Source organism: Lates calcarifer, linkage group LG6 (assembly GCF_001640805.2).
Source record: "Lates calcarifer isolate ASB-BC8 linkage group LG6, TLL_Latcal_v3, whole genome shotgun sequence".
Taxonomy (NCBI): domain Eukaryota; kingdom Metazoa; phylum Chordata; class Actinopteri; family Centropomidae; genus Lates; species Lates calcarifer.
The window spans coordinates 7,978,601-7,994,622 of record NC_066838.1 but is presented as its reverse complement, the minus strand read 5'-3'; the positions used below and the strand labels follow the sequence as shown (position 1 = coordinate 7,994,622).

The 16,022-nt window shown below is 40.2% G+C and overlaps 1 protein-coding gene across 2 annotated transcripts in view; it reads right to left on the bottom strand.

The window, feature by feature from the left end:
* Positions 1 to 16,022, bottom strand: part of sema3h (sema domain, immunoglobulin domain (Ig), short basic domain, secreted, (semaphorin) 3H) — a 63,305-nt gene that overhangs the window by 3,607 nt on the left and 43,676 nt on the right. Inside the window, exons 12-18 of one of the 2 annotated variants that reach the window (XM_018675118.2) lie at positions 6,836 to 6,905; positions 2,936 to 3,080; positions 2,712 to 2,801; positions 2,293 to 2,422; positions 2,093 to 2,181; positions 902 to 943; positions 64 to 221 (exon numbers count right to left, since the gene is read on the bottom strand). In XM_018675118.2, the coding sequence (XP_018530634.1) occupies positions 64 to 221; positions 902 to 943; positions 2,093 to 2,181; positions 2,293 to 2,422; positions 2,712 to 2,801; positions 2,936 to 3,080; positions 6,836 to 6,905 (724 nt within the window). The remainder of the gene's footprint in view (positions 1 to 63; positions 222 to 901; positions 944 to 2,092; positions 2,182 to 2,292; positions 2,423 to 2,711; positions 2,802 to 2,935; positions 3,081 to 6,835; positions 6,906 to 16,022) is intronic. The other variant, XM_018675121.2, reaches the window with a different exon arrangement.

The window sequence follows — 16,022 nt, the reverse complement described above, 5'->3', positions numbered from 1 at the left end:
TATCAGATTAGTATTCTCTGGATAAATATAATAAGGAGATCTACAGTAATTTGCTGTACCTACCTGCGCACAGTGGGCATGTAGGGGCTGCAGGCGTGTCCGTCCCAGGTGCAGTAGGGATCCCTGGCCAAGCAGCACTCGGCGCAGGCCTGACCGTACAGCTCACACTGGTACAGGGCTAGCTGGGACACACCCTCCCTGGAGCCCACAAACAACCACTGCTGGAGGAGGAGGAGGATGGGGTGGGGGGTTAATGATGGAAATTGAGATGGAGGAGAAACAGGGGGAGGGAGGGGGTAGAGTGAACGGTGGTCGAGGACAAGAGAGGGAGGGGGGAATGGAGGTAGGAAAGAGAAGAAGGAAGTGGAGGAGGAGAGTAATAAATAAGGGAGAGCCATGAGAGAAAGAGGGCATTCAGTTTGCTTCCATAAAAAAGAGACACACTGACAACAACAGCTAAATCAGATTCATCCTCATTCTCTGAGTCACACATCCAACTCACAGTGTCACAATGTCATTGCATGGCCACAGGAAGTGTGTGTGTGTGTGAGAGACAAATGTGGTGATGCTTGCTTTTTATAGTCTTGATGTGTGTGTCTAGTTGTGTGAGCAAGTTTTAGATTTTTTTCATGAAACCCAGACTGTTTTAATAATGCAAGGTGTATTTCTCTCTCCTCTCTCTCCTCTCCTCTCTCTGTGTGTGTGTGGCATCTCTTCATTACTGCTCTGACTGAGGTGGGGTAACCATAGCAACTGGTGATGAAGCTGTCCTTGGAGATACAAGGTGGAGATTTGAGTGATAAGTGTGATGCTGTGTGTGTGTGTGTGTGTGTGTGTGTGTTTGTGTGGGAGAGTTTGGAAGTTTGAAAGTGAGTTTCTGTCTCTCTCTTTCATCTGTTACCTTTTTCTTTGAAAGTGTCATGGCTGTCACGGGTGATTTGTGCTGTGAGGAAGAGAAAAGAAAACTGAGAAACACATCAAGTTTAAAATGAACCTGAAGAAAAAGAAACTGTTGCATAGATAGAAAGACAGATAGACAGATAGACAGACAGACAGACAGATAGATAGATAGATAGATAGATAGATAGATAGATAGATAGAAAGACAGATAGACAGATAGACAGACAGACAGACAGACAGACAGATAGATAGATAGATAGATAGATAGATAGATAGATGATAGATAGATAGATGGATAGATAGATAGATAGATAGATAGATAGATAGATAGATAGATAGATAGGGTCAACAAACATATTGAATTAATTTTGAGGGAAACAATAAGGAGACTGTTTGGAAATCTTTGGGTGCGGCTGCAAACCACAATCATTTTATACAATTTAAATAATCTAGAAAAACTGATCTCACAGTCTAGTAATCAGACATCTTTCCATATCACTTGAAAGGGGTTTAACAAAGCACACACTTTACAATACAGAGCTGAAAAAACAAACTCATGGCCTGACCACACTTAGACAAAGAAATCCCAACCACATCAGTCACGGTGAACTCTGAGTTTTTCTTGTATTTTGAATTTGAGCCTCCAGTGGAATTTATAATTGGCTGAACTGTGAATATTGTGAGCTAGTTGAAAGAATTATTTTCTGACATGATAACTAGGTCCAGCTGTTGTAGTTTTTGTTCTCTTGTGTTTATAGTCATGCTACAATAACAATCTTCAGATAAACTGATTTCATATGTAATACCATATAGTTCTGGTTACAGGTGACATTTGTGCTCATAGTTTACAAATGTATGTTGCTGTGATTCACATTTTGTAAAACTGACATGAGTTTTTGCTCAAGTTCAATCATTGTTGAATGGCTCTGCTGTTTTAACTGCAGATTGATTTGGAATCTGTGCTGCATTACTGCTTCACAATAATATAAGGATAAAAAATATCATAAAAGCAGCAACGGCAGACTTATCAGTGCAAGTTTCAAATGTCTAGTTGATGTTCAAATGGAAACCAGCAGCAGAGTGTAGGAGTCATCTGAATAGCAATGTGACTTATGTTATGAACAGTACATACAGTTTGTGGTAGAACCTATGGTACAACATAGTGTTTTTCCACAATAACTGTTTGCTGTACCTGAAAGACCTGCAGCTGCTCCAGAGTGACCTCCTGACTCTGGCCGTGTTCTCTGGGCAGATGGATGGCCTTCAGTACCAGACCAGAGTCTGCAGCAAAAACATTTTACATTTAAAAAGTTTATTGTGAAAATAACAAATACCTACACAATCCCACACTTCTGGAAACTCAGAAAAAAAGGTCCATCCCAAACACTCTACCTGTGCCGATGAACAGAACATCGTAGGTGCCGTCTACAGCCTCCACTCTGTCCACCAGAAGTTTGCTAAACTTGTAGTGGACACCCACTCTGACCAGGAGGGGGCGTTCTCCCAGTGGCAGCACATTTTCCTGAGACAGTTAAAAACTTTAGGGCTTTGAATTATATTGTCAGAAAATGCAATACATCACGTGCAAAATGCGTATTTACTGAATCATGTTGTTCATGACTGCGATAAATTCTCAGTGCTGGAGTCCAGTCCCTTTGGGGAAGACTTAGCTAATTCAATTTCTTGATCTCACTTAAAAATTTGGGAAAAAAGAAAAAACATGTGCCCCCCACCCCCCACCCCAAAAAATGGGCCTCAATCTAACTGAATTACATGTGTGTCATTTAATAAAGTTGAAAAATGATCTGAACCTGCAGTAGTGGGTGTGTCCTGCTGAAGAAGATGACGTCGTCAGGATACTCTCTGGTCGAACTGTAGCTTCCATACGTACTGCTAGGACACTGAGAGAGATAGAAGAGAAATACAGAGGGATATTTGGAAGATACTGAGATTTTCATTCAATAATTGTGGTGAAATTTGACTCAAAAATAAACATTCTTATATGAAAATGAGAGACTTTTGAGTATTAACTTACAGTTCCTGGTCGTGGGTAGGGCACCTTGCCTGTAAACTCTGCCCACTTATACTGAGGCCCCTCTTTGTGCAGGAAGTTCCCCTTGAAAGCCCGAACAACATCCTCCATTCGGTAAACGCACACTGCTGAACCGTTCAGAATATCACTGAAGATAAATAAGAAAGAAGGAAGGAGAGCTGTCATTCATCACCGTCAGACTCAAACAATCTTTCCAGCTGTTATTACTCCAGATTTCATCAATCAAAGCATGAGCTGAGCACGCCTTTGATAATTTCACTTGATGAGTTGCAATGGCCTTTAAGCAGCAAGTTAAATAAGAAAGTCATGTACTGTATGAAGAGCTGTGAGTCATTGTGGCTTTTCAGCTTGAACGCACCAATTCACTGACTCTGCTCCAACGCAAAGTCCGGCTTGGATGAATGTGCTGCTTTTAGCACATCAGTCCCCACCACAACACATCCCATCCGCTGTAGTTAAGATCATGGTTAAGATTTTGTTGGCAAAGTGTGTCAGAGTTAAAGATTCCGGCAGTATTTGCTGGGCAGAGCTGCTAGAGACAGAACAGGCTATGTTGTGATGAATCACAGAGGTTTTGCTCAGTTTAGATAGCTGACGCGTACTGTATGTTTAGTCTGAACTTCCTCTGGTGGGAAGCTCTCTTTTCTCCCTTTCACCACAGAAAGGTCAGAGGTCTCAGTGAGGAAGTTGGCCATGTTCACATCAATTCATTTCAAATAATTACAATGAGCAACCAAATGTGGGAAAAAGCTCAGAGTTGTAATTCAGAGTTGGAGATTTCTGAAGAAATGCAAAATTTCTGCCAAGCCAACATTGCTGATATTTACATTCAAATAATCCATCCAATGTCAACCCAAACACCATTGAATTGGTTAATTTAAAAGGAACTAGTTTGCTTGCATCTGGTTTCTCTTGTTAACAAACTGCTTCAAATACCAGAAAAATAACTAATATAGGTAATTTAAATGATGCAACTACAAGGTGAGCAGTGGAGGTAACCATCTTGGAATAATGTGTAATGCGTGCAAGAGTCCCAGTCACTGGTATGGATTTAGTGTCTTGTTCATGGCCACATTTTCCCACTCACTATGAAGTCCTTGTGGATTTTGATGTAGCCCATGGAACAGTTTTCCAGTTTGAAATATAATGCCCTCAGTCAGTGTAGTTTAGAAAATGTCGAATAATGTTTAGGTGCATAATTTCCCCAGTTTCCAGTCATCTATGTTTGAGGCAACACTTGTCGAAATGGTCAAACAAATAATATAGATAACCCCCCTCTAAATAATCAGAAAACACCAAAACATAGCAGTGAAATGCTCAGTTTTTGGTAGAAATCTTATTTCTGGTGTCTACTAGCTAGATAGCTAGATATCATGCATGATGGGGAAGAATCGACCTGCATGAACAGAGGGAGACCCAGGATTTAACTGCTATTTCTGCTATTTGTTGGTGTAATTTCATCTTTTAAATATTTGATCGGTTGGGTCCGAGATGCCCAAATAAACAAAGAAATGAACTTATCAGTGAATACACAACTACATTAACAAAAAGAAAGGAATATGAGAACACGCGCTCCTCCACAACAGCAACGCACAGCTGAAAATTAAATCTAATTAGCTGTGTCTAATATATTGCATGTGATAGATGTACAATTAATTTAAAAGAATTATTGAATGAAATGAAACAAATTATCAAATGAAAAACAAAATACAGGCAGAAAACAGAGGACAGATTCACTATTGCCTTCATTACAGGAGACAAAAATCTCTGTGTTTGAAATCATGACTATACCACAGAGAGTAGTTTCCATTCAGAGGGAATGACCTTTCTGCACTCTGCAGTTCTGTGGTTGGGACCCCACCCTGGGTGATGCTTTGGTCCGTTCCCCGCTGAGATTCCAAACACTTTCCAAAACCCAAAAAACAGACCAACTCCCTGCTCCGCCATGCCAAATGTTGTCATACTTCTGCTGCTACTGTAGAGCTCTGGCGTCCACCTCTGAAACTGGGTTATTCTCAGAGCATGTGCCATCAGTGAGTTTGGAGAAAATGACAAACTGCAGGCTTTTTTGGTTTGTTACTCACTTGCTCATTTGTTCTGGCTTTTCCCCATTTTATTTTTCCCCCCACTTTCAGCCAGTTCCTGATTCTTTCTTTTTTTGTCTTCACACTGCATCTGTTCACCTGTCATCTGTCTTTCTCAGCGTCACTCGTAATGAGAGCCTCTTTTTGAATATCAGCCTTTTTTCTCTTCATCTGTCTTTGTCTGCCTTCTATTGTGCAGTTTTATGTATTTATGTCACTGCTTTGCCCCAGATGGAGCAGAAAAATATTTGTCTCTTCCTCTGTTATGAATGTTTCTTACCAACATGCAAGCAACTTCCCTTTCTGGGGACTCTAACAGAAAGCATATTGTCTATGGAGTCTAACCAAGCCCATTTCAGTGCTGCTTCATATTTTCCATGTTTTGATTTTAATAAAGTTTGTAGTTGCACAGTTTGTTGTTGTTCTGGTTTAACTTCTGTATATTAGTAAATTTCATTTAGCATTTTGTCCTCATGTACTTTTTTCCTTTATGATTTTCTTTTTCTCATCTTCTCCAGGTCTAAAAGTTGCTTGAGGTCTCCTCAAAAAGAGATGTTATGGATTGTGTCTGTAAATAAGAGGTTGTGACTGAGGTTTGGAGCCTCTTTGTTGTGTGTGAGGAAAATATGATACGGGTCAAACTCTAACCTCTCCCATCACACACACTTACTTGTGCTTCTATCTTTGTGAGGACACTCAATGACATAATGCATTTCATAGCCCCCTACCCTAAAGTTAACCATCATGACTGAATGCCTAACCCAAACCCTTACCCTAAACCAAATTCTAACCCCAAACCTAAAACCAAATCTTAACCCTCAAACAGCCCTTTGAAGTTGTTAGGACCAGTCACCACTCACTTCCCACTTTCCTCACTGTTGGGAAAATACTTTTTTTTTGGTCCTCACTATGTAGGATAAACACACACACACATTTATTTTAGTCCCTTTTGGGGGGATTTACATAGACTTAGATCTATGATTTACATAGACTTGCATTAATTGCAAATTCATATTTGTCCCCAAAAATAACTTGTAACAAGTCAGACCAACACACACACAATTGCAACCATGTCATGTCACAGCCAGAGCACAGATGATGATTTGATGATTTCATTAAAATGAATGAATGCTTTTCATTCATGAGTCACAGTGACAGAGGACCCTACTGCCTGGGTGTGTCTCACAGTGTGTGACACAGTGTGACACGCTGCATACACGTCACATCACAGATGTTCTCTTGACTGCGTTGACTCCCATCATGAGGAAACAAAATACAGCACAACACAGTGGCTGATTTGTTCAGTATTACTGGTTACTTTTTTAAAAAATTCTCCCAGCTGTTTCTCTGTGTCATTGCAAAAAGTTCAAAAAAGTTGTTTCTATATTTTATATGTGAACCCATATTTTTCCTTTCCTGAAAAAACAAACAAATGAAAAACTCATAACCCGCCTCCACTGTCATCAGTTTTAATGTACAGCTCTGATATTACATGGCGTCTAGCTGTTAAAATTCTGTTTGACACTAAAAGGAAAGAGGGTTTCCACAAAACATCTGTGTCTGCAGGGGGCTGATGGGATGTGATCAGTACCAGTGATTCATTGCTTTTTTTTTTTTTACTATGAACAATCTGTGTAGGAACAAAATTTCTCCACCCAGTGGAAATTTAAGACACTCCTAGTGCCTCCCATCCACCACCCTGCTGGCATTTTCAACATTTATACAAGTGTGCATAGGTCACAAACTTAAATTGTAAGTTACTCTACTCCCATGTGTTCTGTTTTACAGAGGTACATACCTTGAAGTGGTAAACAAGCCATAGATGAGAGGGTTCTTCTTGTCTTTCCCCTGGAGGATAAAGATGTCCTCTGGATGAAGAGAATAAGGAGAGGAGGGAGAGATGAGGAGAAGGAGAATGAAAAGAGACAAAGAGGTAAAGCACAAGTGAAACCTTAATAAAAAAAACAAGTTGCAACATTACTGGAGAAAGTTTGCATAAACTGTATGAGTGTAATGTTCATGAGTCTCTGTAACTGTCTATGTTTGTGTGTTTGGGGGGTGGTATTTGATATTCATTATGTGTGTGTGAATCTATCAGTCTGACTGTGTGACTAATAGCGTTGGGCGTGCTGGCAGCATGGCTGACTGGCTGCTTGTAATGAATCTGTAGCCATTAATAACCAGCCACAGTGGGAGAGCTGAGAGCCGAGCCCGCCACAGGAGAACAACACCTGCTGTCACACACACTAACACCACGCCTCAGCCCTCACTTTTTATTTCAAACACAGTGGATCGCATTTGATACGTTTTTCTCACTTTGGTGTTGCTCCAACTGCGCAGTGTCCCTCATGCAGTGCAATCAGTGTTGATTTTCAGTCTTTCCATCTGTCTGTCTTTAAAACCTGATAGCTCACACACTACTGGTTCAAATTTGAGAAAGTAGTGAAATGTGGATTTTTAAAAATGTGGTCTAACATTTGAGCTTTAATTTGAACAAGATATATTAGATGTCAAGGGTCTGATCTTGACAAATTTTAGAGAGATGATGCATCTTTGAATTGTAGCTTTGATAATTTAAACCAATTAAAGCTTTATGTACTCACTTGGACCATACTTCAGAGCCGGTCAACTACAAAACTGATAAAAATGAATTTACTACAAAGAATAAATCACACAAAGGTTTAATTAAAGGTATCTGGCAGAGTTTTGACCACTACTTTTGACTACTAGCACTAGGGAGTAACACTTTGGTGAGCGTGCCCCCAACAAAGTGATGTTTGAGATAGCGTGTGTAACACAAAAACACGACTGCTATTTATCCATCCTATATAATCCACATACTGTGGTTTCTCTTCTTGGGCTAATGTAATGGCATTTTAATGTCTTGAATTACAAAGCATGTCACAAATAGATGAAAATATTCATGAACAGATTGACAGGAAAAGACACAAACAAATAAACAGATGGAAACTCAGGAAACCAAAACATATCTCTAGTTTACAAACTCACAAACTAAATTATCAAATATTATAGCATATGTGACTATTTGTTTGTGAGACTCCACATGTTGTAGAGCAGTATTCCTGACTTCCAAAACTCCTTATCTTGCAGTCCAGTTGACACAAACTAGCCTACAAATCCAGCCAAAATCCATTAATTGGTCAAATGGGGACCCTACTGTCACAGCAAAGCAGTTTTACAATGAGCCATGAAATTTTTATGATATAGGAGACACCAGTCGCCCAACTTTGCACTCACAAATTGTGTGAGTGCAATGTATTTTGAGTTCTTGTGTTCAAGAACATTAAACTGACACATAGTGTTCAAATGTTTGATTTTGTGACACATGTGCATCATAGTTAATCACATTTTCAACATTGTCGCTGTATTTCTAACGTTGTTCAATGTTGTATAATTCAGTTGTCAGCCGTCACAGCTCGACCTTGGTTTTCAAAGTTTATTTGAACCACAATAAATCAAAGATTTTCTGTTTTGCACTTTTGTCTAAGATAAGAGTTCGGAATGTTTTTATCATCCAATCACAATGGTAGAGAACAGAGCCCTTTGTTTCCTGTGTGGCACGCTGTGATAATCTATAAATACATGACTTGCCTTGGCTCCTGGGGTACGGTTGACAAATGACTTAGGAAAAAGTCTAGAAAAACTAAACTCTATAAAAGGGTTTTAACTGAAAAGTATTCAGGTTGATGTTGAGATACAAAGAATTTGGCAACGTTTGCAGCAGTAAGGGATGTTTAAAATCAAGGTTTGGGTTTGTTTCTACTTTTATTCTCCTCTGTTGTCTTTCCTCTTCTCTTCTCCTCTCCTCTCCCACACTGAGGCAGAGATGTTGTTGTGGTGACGGGGATATGAAGCGTATCACTATTCCCACATTCCTGCCGTTCCTGCTGCTTCAGGTGGCCTCCATGGAACCACAGCCCTGCAGGAAGTCTAATCTCATCTCATCACACACACACACACACACACACACACACGTGAACACACACACACACACACACAGATGCCACACACCATGACAGACACCAAACTAAGAGAAATAAAAGCAAGTACGTCCACATGCATGCACCTACACACAAACCAAAATGTGAAACTGCACCAAAGCATACACATGAACACACACTCATACTGTACGTATAGACACACACACAATCAGCAGGCCCTTCAGGGCAGAGCAGAGAGGACTATGGGTAATCTGTAGCCTGAAGCATACACGCTGCTCATTCCTTTATCCCTTATTTAATATATCACTCCTTGATTATTAAATTTTCTTTAGCAATTAATTTTTTCCTCCTCCTACTTTTAAATTACAATGCAGTTACATCTCTTTACTTCTGTTCCTGTCCTCTACTGCTCCCTCTGTATATCGTCCCTCTATCTTTTTTCACTCCCTCTATCCACTTATCATTTCTAACTAGTTTTCTTTCCTGCTCACATCTTCCAGAGAATACCCCACTGTCTTCAACTCCTTTCATTAATCACAATTTTTTATCATCTCTCCATTTTCTTTTTTCACTCCCCTTCTACTTAGCCTTCTTAAAGTTTTTTCATGGCAGCTTTGCTTTATTACTCCGTGTGATATATGGGCTGTTTGGTGAATGCTTTCATCCAAAGCACCTCAAAGTTTTTTCACGGAAGGGATGAGCGAGAGAGTCAAAAGAAGGGCATTGGAAGATTTATATCTAAACCTGCGGAGCTAAGTTTTATAGCCATGCAGCCAGCCTGGTGGAAGCCATTTCAGTCCAGATGAAAGAGAGGCTCCCTTTAAACCTGGTGGGAACATGTTTACCGGGTGATCGGATTGTGAAAAGTGAAAAGTACAGATAAAAACCTTTTGTAAGTGCACCAAAATACGCACCCAACATCTAATCATGCCAAACAAGATCTACAAAGGTGGTCAGAACCATATTTGGACCATGTTAACAACAAGGCATTTGTGTGCAGGACGCACATTTGAGCTGTGGAATGGTAAATAAGCTTTTCTGTGCAGAGGTGAAGAGGAAAGAAACGGGCCAAAAAGTGGCAGACAGTTGCTTGTTACAGTAAACTGTGGTAGGCACCGATAAGCAGGATAAAGGTGTTTACTTTAAAATTGCTGGAAAAGAACAGCAATTTCCCAGAAATGCATTAGAGCCAAGTACGTACTGATTTTCAGGTCAACATTATCTAGCCATGTAGGTTAAAATTGGACTAAATGTCAATGAAACTTTTGTTAGATGTGTAGGTTACATATACTGCTTGGCTGATATTCACAAGAAGACATCAACATCAAATCAAACAATTGTAGTGATTAGCTGCTCTATTGTTTATGTTTGTCTTATTCTAAAAAAATTCTGGCTAAATGCTAGAAACAGTGAGTAAACCAGTTTATATGCAATAAATTCTGAGGTTAACATCAGCGTCTTCTATAAGAGGGAGCAGGTGGTGACTGAGCATAACAGGTATTCAAGTATAAAAATACTGAGAGTACTTAAAGTTTCTTGATCAGAACTACTTCTGGGAGGCTTGTTTGCCTTCATTTGATAGATGATAGTAGAGACAGCCCATGAACAGGGAGAGAGAGTGGGATGACATGCAACAGAGGTGCCTGGCACACAGATACCCACACAGGTAATGAAAATCCTGATCAGAAATTGTAACAGGTTACAATATCTCAGCTTCTTTAAAGGTGCTTTTTGCTATCGCTACATAGCTAACGTTAGTATTAACAGCTGTTTACTCACCAGTGTAGAAGAAACGTTACGATTTTAGCATCAAAACATTCCTTTACTCATCCAGGGGCTGTCTCCAGCAGTGGAAAGCAACTCCAATGTTAACTCTTGTTTATCTTCATTGCTATCACTTCTTATCCTCTACTGAAGTTCACATGCTAACCAGCTAGCCCCTACCTGACATGTTTCATAATACCATTTTGTGATAGTGAGTCACTCAAGTCCAGTCTGATCCCAAATGACAGTGCTTTGGCCTCAGTGCATTAACATTCTCACAGTGACAATGCTAACGTTGTTGTTGTTTAGTAATAACACCATAATATTCAACATTATGATCTTTTATCCTCTGAGGACAGTGAAGGTCTGCATAAAATTTCATTGCAATCCATCCAGTAGTTGTTAAGATATTTCAATCTGGAACAATGTGAACCAAACGTCTGAAAACCCAGCATACCAACATGACCATCAACAGAGCTACGCTGCTAAAAATACCCCAAATACCAAGTAACAATCTGTTATGAATGTAAAGGCAGATACATGGCTTGCTGGTAAAGAAAAGAGACATCTCATTTTCCTGTGTATAACAAAGTGTTGTGTTTTAAAACCAGGTAGAAAGGAGGCCACCTAGAAGTAAACATAGTCAGTTCAATATTGAAAAAGTAGTGTGTAAACTTAATACAAACTTTGGTAATCCCAGTAGGGAGAAACTCTGAGTCGCTGCCTTGTGCTTCAGAGTTAGTCAGGCTCTCTTTCTTCTCAGGATCTCACTGTGAATTCATCTCCACATGAAAACATAGTTAAACTTTGGAAGACGCAGCCAGAACAACATTTTTCTTTTTGCACACTTTGAAGAAGATGTCTCAGTTATTTAGAGCTCAGGTTGGCAAAAATTCAGTCTTATCACTCTGTGACAAGTTTAAATCACAACTGATTTAGTGCTGTTCCACTTTGCTTCTACATCTCTGTTTGCTTTATTAAACCCTAGGGTCTATAATGTCATTTGTCTTTAAAGGGGGAGGGAAAGCAAAACACACACACACACACATTCATCATAAACACTGAGTGCAGGAAATATGAGGTCAGCCTGCTTCTGTCTGCACAATTATCTGAGCAGGCAAGTCAAGGTGAATGTTTGATAAAGATGAAGCAGGAAGGATTTAAAGTTTCATAATATGTAAAATACAGCAGTTTAATCATGGTGCAGTTCGTAGGTAACATCATTTCTGCTTTTCTTCTCCCTCTTCTTATCTTTTTGATCTTTTTCCCTTTCACTGTCAGACAGCTGACCACCATCTTCCACTAACAGTAATCCCTCATTCTGAGCTGCTTTTCTTTGTCTCTTTCTAAATCTACTTCTCTCCTTTTCTTTCTGTCTCCTATCTTTTCCTCAGGTGCTCATCCCCGTCCCTTTCTGCTCAAATCCACCCGGACTTCCCAGGATCCCTCTAGGTATCTCCTCCTTCTCTTTGTTTTTCACTTTTGCCGTCCCTCCCAGTCCCCATCCCTCCCTCTCACTATCTCTTCTTCCCTCCATCTCCCTGTCCATCTGTCTGTCTGGCCTATTTTCTCTGGAGGATTGTTCTTGTGTCTTCTTCTCTAAACAAAAAGAGGCTGTTTCCCCCTGAGGGAAGATAGTCTTGTCTAGCCCGCAGACCTGCAGCCTCAGCCCCTATCTCTCTCCTCCTCCTCCTTCTCCTCCTCCTCCTCTTAATTGTCTGGCCACAGTGCCCGGAGGGACTCCCCTAACCTCCTCATTTCTCCACTCTTCCTTCTTTCCCTCCCTGCCTGCCCAGCCACCCTGAATGCCAATATCCACCTCCTATCTCCACCCTCCCTTCCTCCTCCTCCTTGTCACCTTCCTGACCAAACTCCCCATCTTAATTTCCTCCTCGCCAACCACAGTAATTTGCCAATAATAGCCCTGTCTCCATCTTGTCTAGTCCTTTAGCCCCTTTGGCTATTGGCCCTATTCCTTTTGCCGCTCCATCTATTTTCTCAATGACACATTTTTTCCCATCTAGCCACTTCTGTCTCCATCTTGATGTCTCTCTTAGCTTTAACATTTATGTCCACACTGAGATATCCATTTGGAAGATGCCCAAGGTGGCAATGAAGGACATTCAACTGTGTGTTTTTTGTGAAATTTTCAATTTGAAAATAAATTCATCTGCGTATCTGAAATCTAAAAGCACTTCTAAGAAGATTTCCCTCCCCCAAGAAATAACTTGATGTATTATTTTGGAAGGACACTTTCAGTTTTATGATGCTTATTTGAGAATGTCCTACATCTATTTAGAGAGAAAATATCATCTGTAATTCTTCTTTTAATAACTTTAAGACTGGGAATCTAGCCAGCACTAATATGGCACTTGGCCAAACCAATAATTTACATTAAGTACATCTTTTTAAAAAGTCTCACATTCTGCTTTTTGTAAAACTTTTCCTCCACATCTCCTCCATGTTATTTTCTCCTTCCACCTCTCCCTCCCCTCCCCTCACTCTCCACCTTATTGTATGCTCAGTTCTTTCCTATTAACCCCTATTTTCCCCTCCTCCCCTCCCTGTCTCTGTCCCATCACCCCTCATACTCTTTCAGCTTCAATTCACCTCACTCATCCCCTCCATGTCCTATGAGGGAAGAGGCCTTTTGTCTGGGCTGTAGTATTTCCTTCTTCATAAATATCACATCCCTTTTGTCCTTCTCCTCTCCTTCTGTCTATCTATATATCTTTTTTTAGACCACACTCTCTGGTAGCACTTAAACAAAATTTCTACATTGTAAAGAGATGTAAGGAAAAGTGCTTCTGATCAGTGAGTATCTCTCTTACTTTTAAAACTTACTTTTGTCTTGTCTTCTCTTCTGAATTTCCACATTTCCACACTAATTAGCCAATCTTATTCCACTCTATAGAGCAAAAATGTTCCCTTGTGTCACTTTCAGGGTACTGTAGCTCAAGGGGAATATAAAACTAGTGGTAGAGAGGAGGCTGTGGCAGACATTTGCATAACAGCAGGCAAAGTCTGCCTGTGCTAATGCAATTTCCACTTTAGAAGTTTCAAATAACCTTTAAATACCAGCCACATCTGAAATATTCACTTTTTCATTTCTTCCTGGGGAACAACATCTTTCTTTTGGCCAGTGCTCCCTGGCCCCCATCGCTTCTTCATCCTCCATTTCTAACCTTTTTTACTTTTCCTACCCTGAAGCAAAATTTCTACCCAGTTCCCCTCTTAATCAGATATTCCTTCCCTCTCCTCTCTCACCTTATTTTTCACAGTGTAAGAGCAATAACACTTTGATAACAGCTTCAACACACTCTCTTTCTCTCCTTCTCTAACTACCGCCTTTATTCTCTCGGTCGCCACCTCCACCTTCATCCCATCCTCCTTCCCTCTTCTCTTGTCCAGTCAACACCTCATGCTACAACCTTTGCCCACTTCATACTTAACCTACTTCATCTTTTCTCACTCCCCCTCTTTCTCTCTAAGCCCTCCTCCTCTAGGCAGCAGCCCCCGTCTTCTCGCTGCTCTACCCTACTATCTTTCTCCTCTGTTTCTCCTTCTGATAAACTGGGCTTCCATTCAAATTTTTTCATACAAGCTATGATGGATTAGGAAGGCTGAATGGAGGTGTCAAAACATGATTAATTTTCTTCAGTATCACAAAACATGTTTTCATACCCTCTTTAAAACAGAGTGTGTTTTTGTTGATGAGGTAATTAAGCACTAAATAGTGGAAATGCATTTGTCAAATTAATCTGACAGGGCTGGGCGTCCTGGTGGCTCAGTCATACATCTATTTTGAGTTCATACATGGACTGAGAATCTCACCCACCACACTCTTCTTTGAGCTTTTTGTTCTCTCACTATTATCCATTAAAGCCAAACAGCCCAGAGGATGATACAATCGACACAATGAAGGTTACATTTTTTTTCTTGAGTTCAAGAGTAACTTTGGATAAAAAATTGTGCCTATAAAACATCCCTTAAATGTCACGCCTGCTGTCCCTGAATTTAGCTCCCATCTGTAGTGGTTGTAAGGTCAATAGCTAGAGCTTTAGAGAGATACCAAGTGCATTTTATTTTTTTTAATTATTTATTTTAAAAAATGGGAAATACGTAGACATTATCAAATATTACTCACACTGAATCACAAGAATGTGCCTGATACTGAGCTAGACTGTTAAAAACTCCATTCCCCAAATCTCTTAATAAAACATGTACAATCTAGGTTAAGACTCCTGCTTTCACACATCTTCTGGCATTAATTTCTTGAAACAACACAAATTAAGACAGATCACCTCATTGGCAAAGATAAAATAAACCTTGATTAAAGGCCTTAACTAACAGCACTAACAGCAGGTGAAATTATCTCAACCTAGATTTTATTTGTATTTCTCTAACTTCATGACTCAGATATACACCAAATGACCTGTTGAGATGGATGGTATTTCTATGTTTAAGCACACTGCCGTTGGTTTATTTGTTCTAGCATTTCAAGCTCATTTTCAGTCATAATTGTGTCCAGACAGTCTGAGGGTTGATATAGCCGGGACCTGTCTCACATGGTTGATGAGTCTTTTGGTCTCTCCATCCCATATGAAGCCCTCATCTTCCCCATCTTTTCTTTCTGTTCCACATCCTCTTTTCTGGCTACGTCTTTCAAGTTTTCAGATTCTTCCATTCTGACCTCTGCAGTCTTCCTCCCTAATCATAAAGAAGCGCTGAGAAGGTGACAGTCCTCTTCCTCATCTTCCCTCCCTCCACTTATCACATTTGCCCTTTAAGCTGTAAAACATACTTAGTATTCTTCTTTGCCTCCTTTCCACATTTTGATTCAAACACTCTTCCTGCAGTAAAGTTTCCGACTGCTCCAGAGACATCCTTCCAAACATAAATAGTATTTTTTGTCCCCTATACTTTTCTCCCTACTTCCCTTCTTTTCCAATATTAGTGTATGATGTAATGATGAGCATATGAGTGCAGTCTTGCGTCTGGAACACTGAATCTCAAACACGCGAACAAAAATAGATGACGAAAATGCAGGAAAACACCCCACTGTCTCTAGTGTCATAATACTGAGTCCAGCCACAGAAGGGTGTCTGTCTCCAGCTCTAAAACCTCATAGCATGCCTGGCCTCCACAACAACAACAACAACCACAACAAGGACGCCAGTAAACAGCAGAGAATCTGTCCTGTGAATTGGACTTTTCACCAGAGGAGAATCTGAGTTGTTTCAGCTTGAATGGGATGCA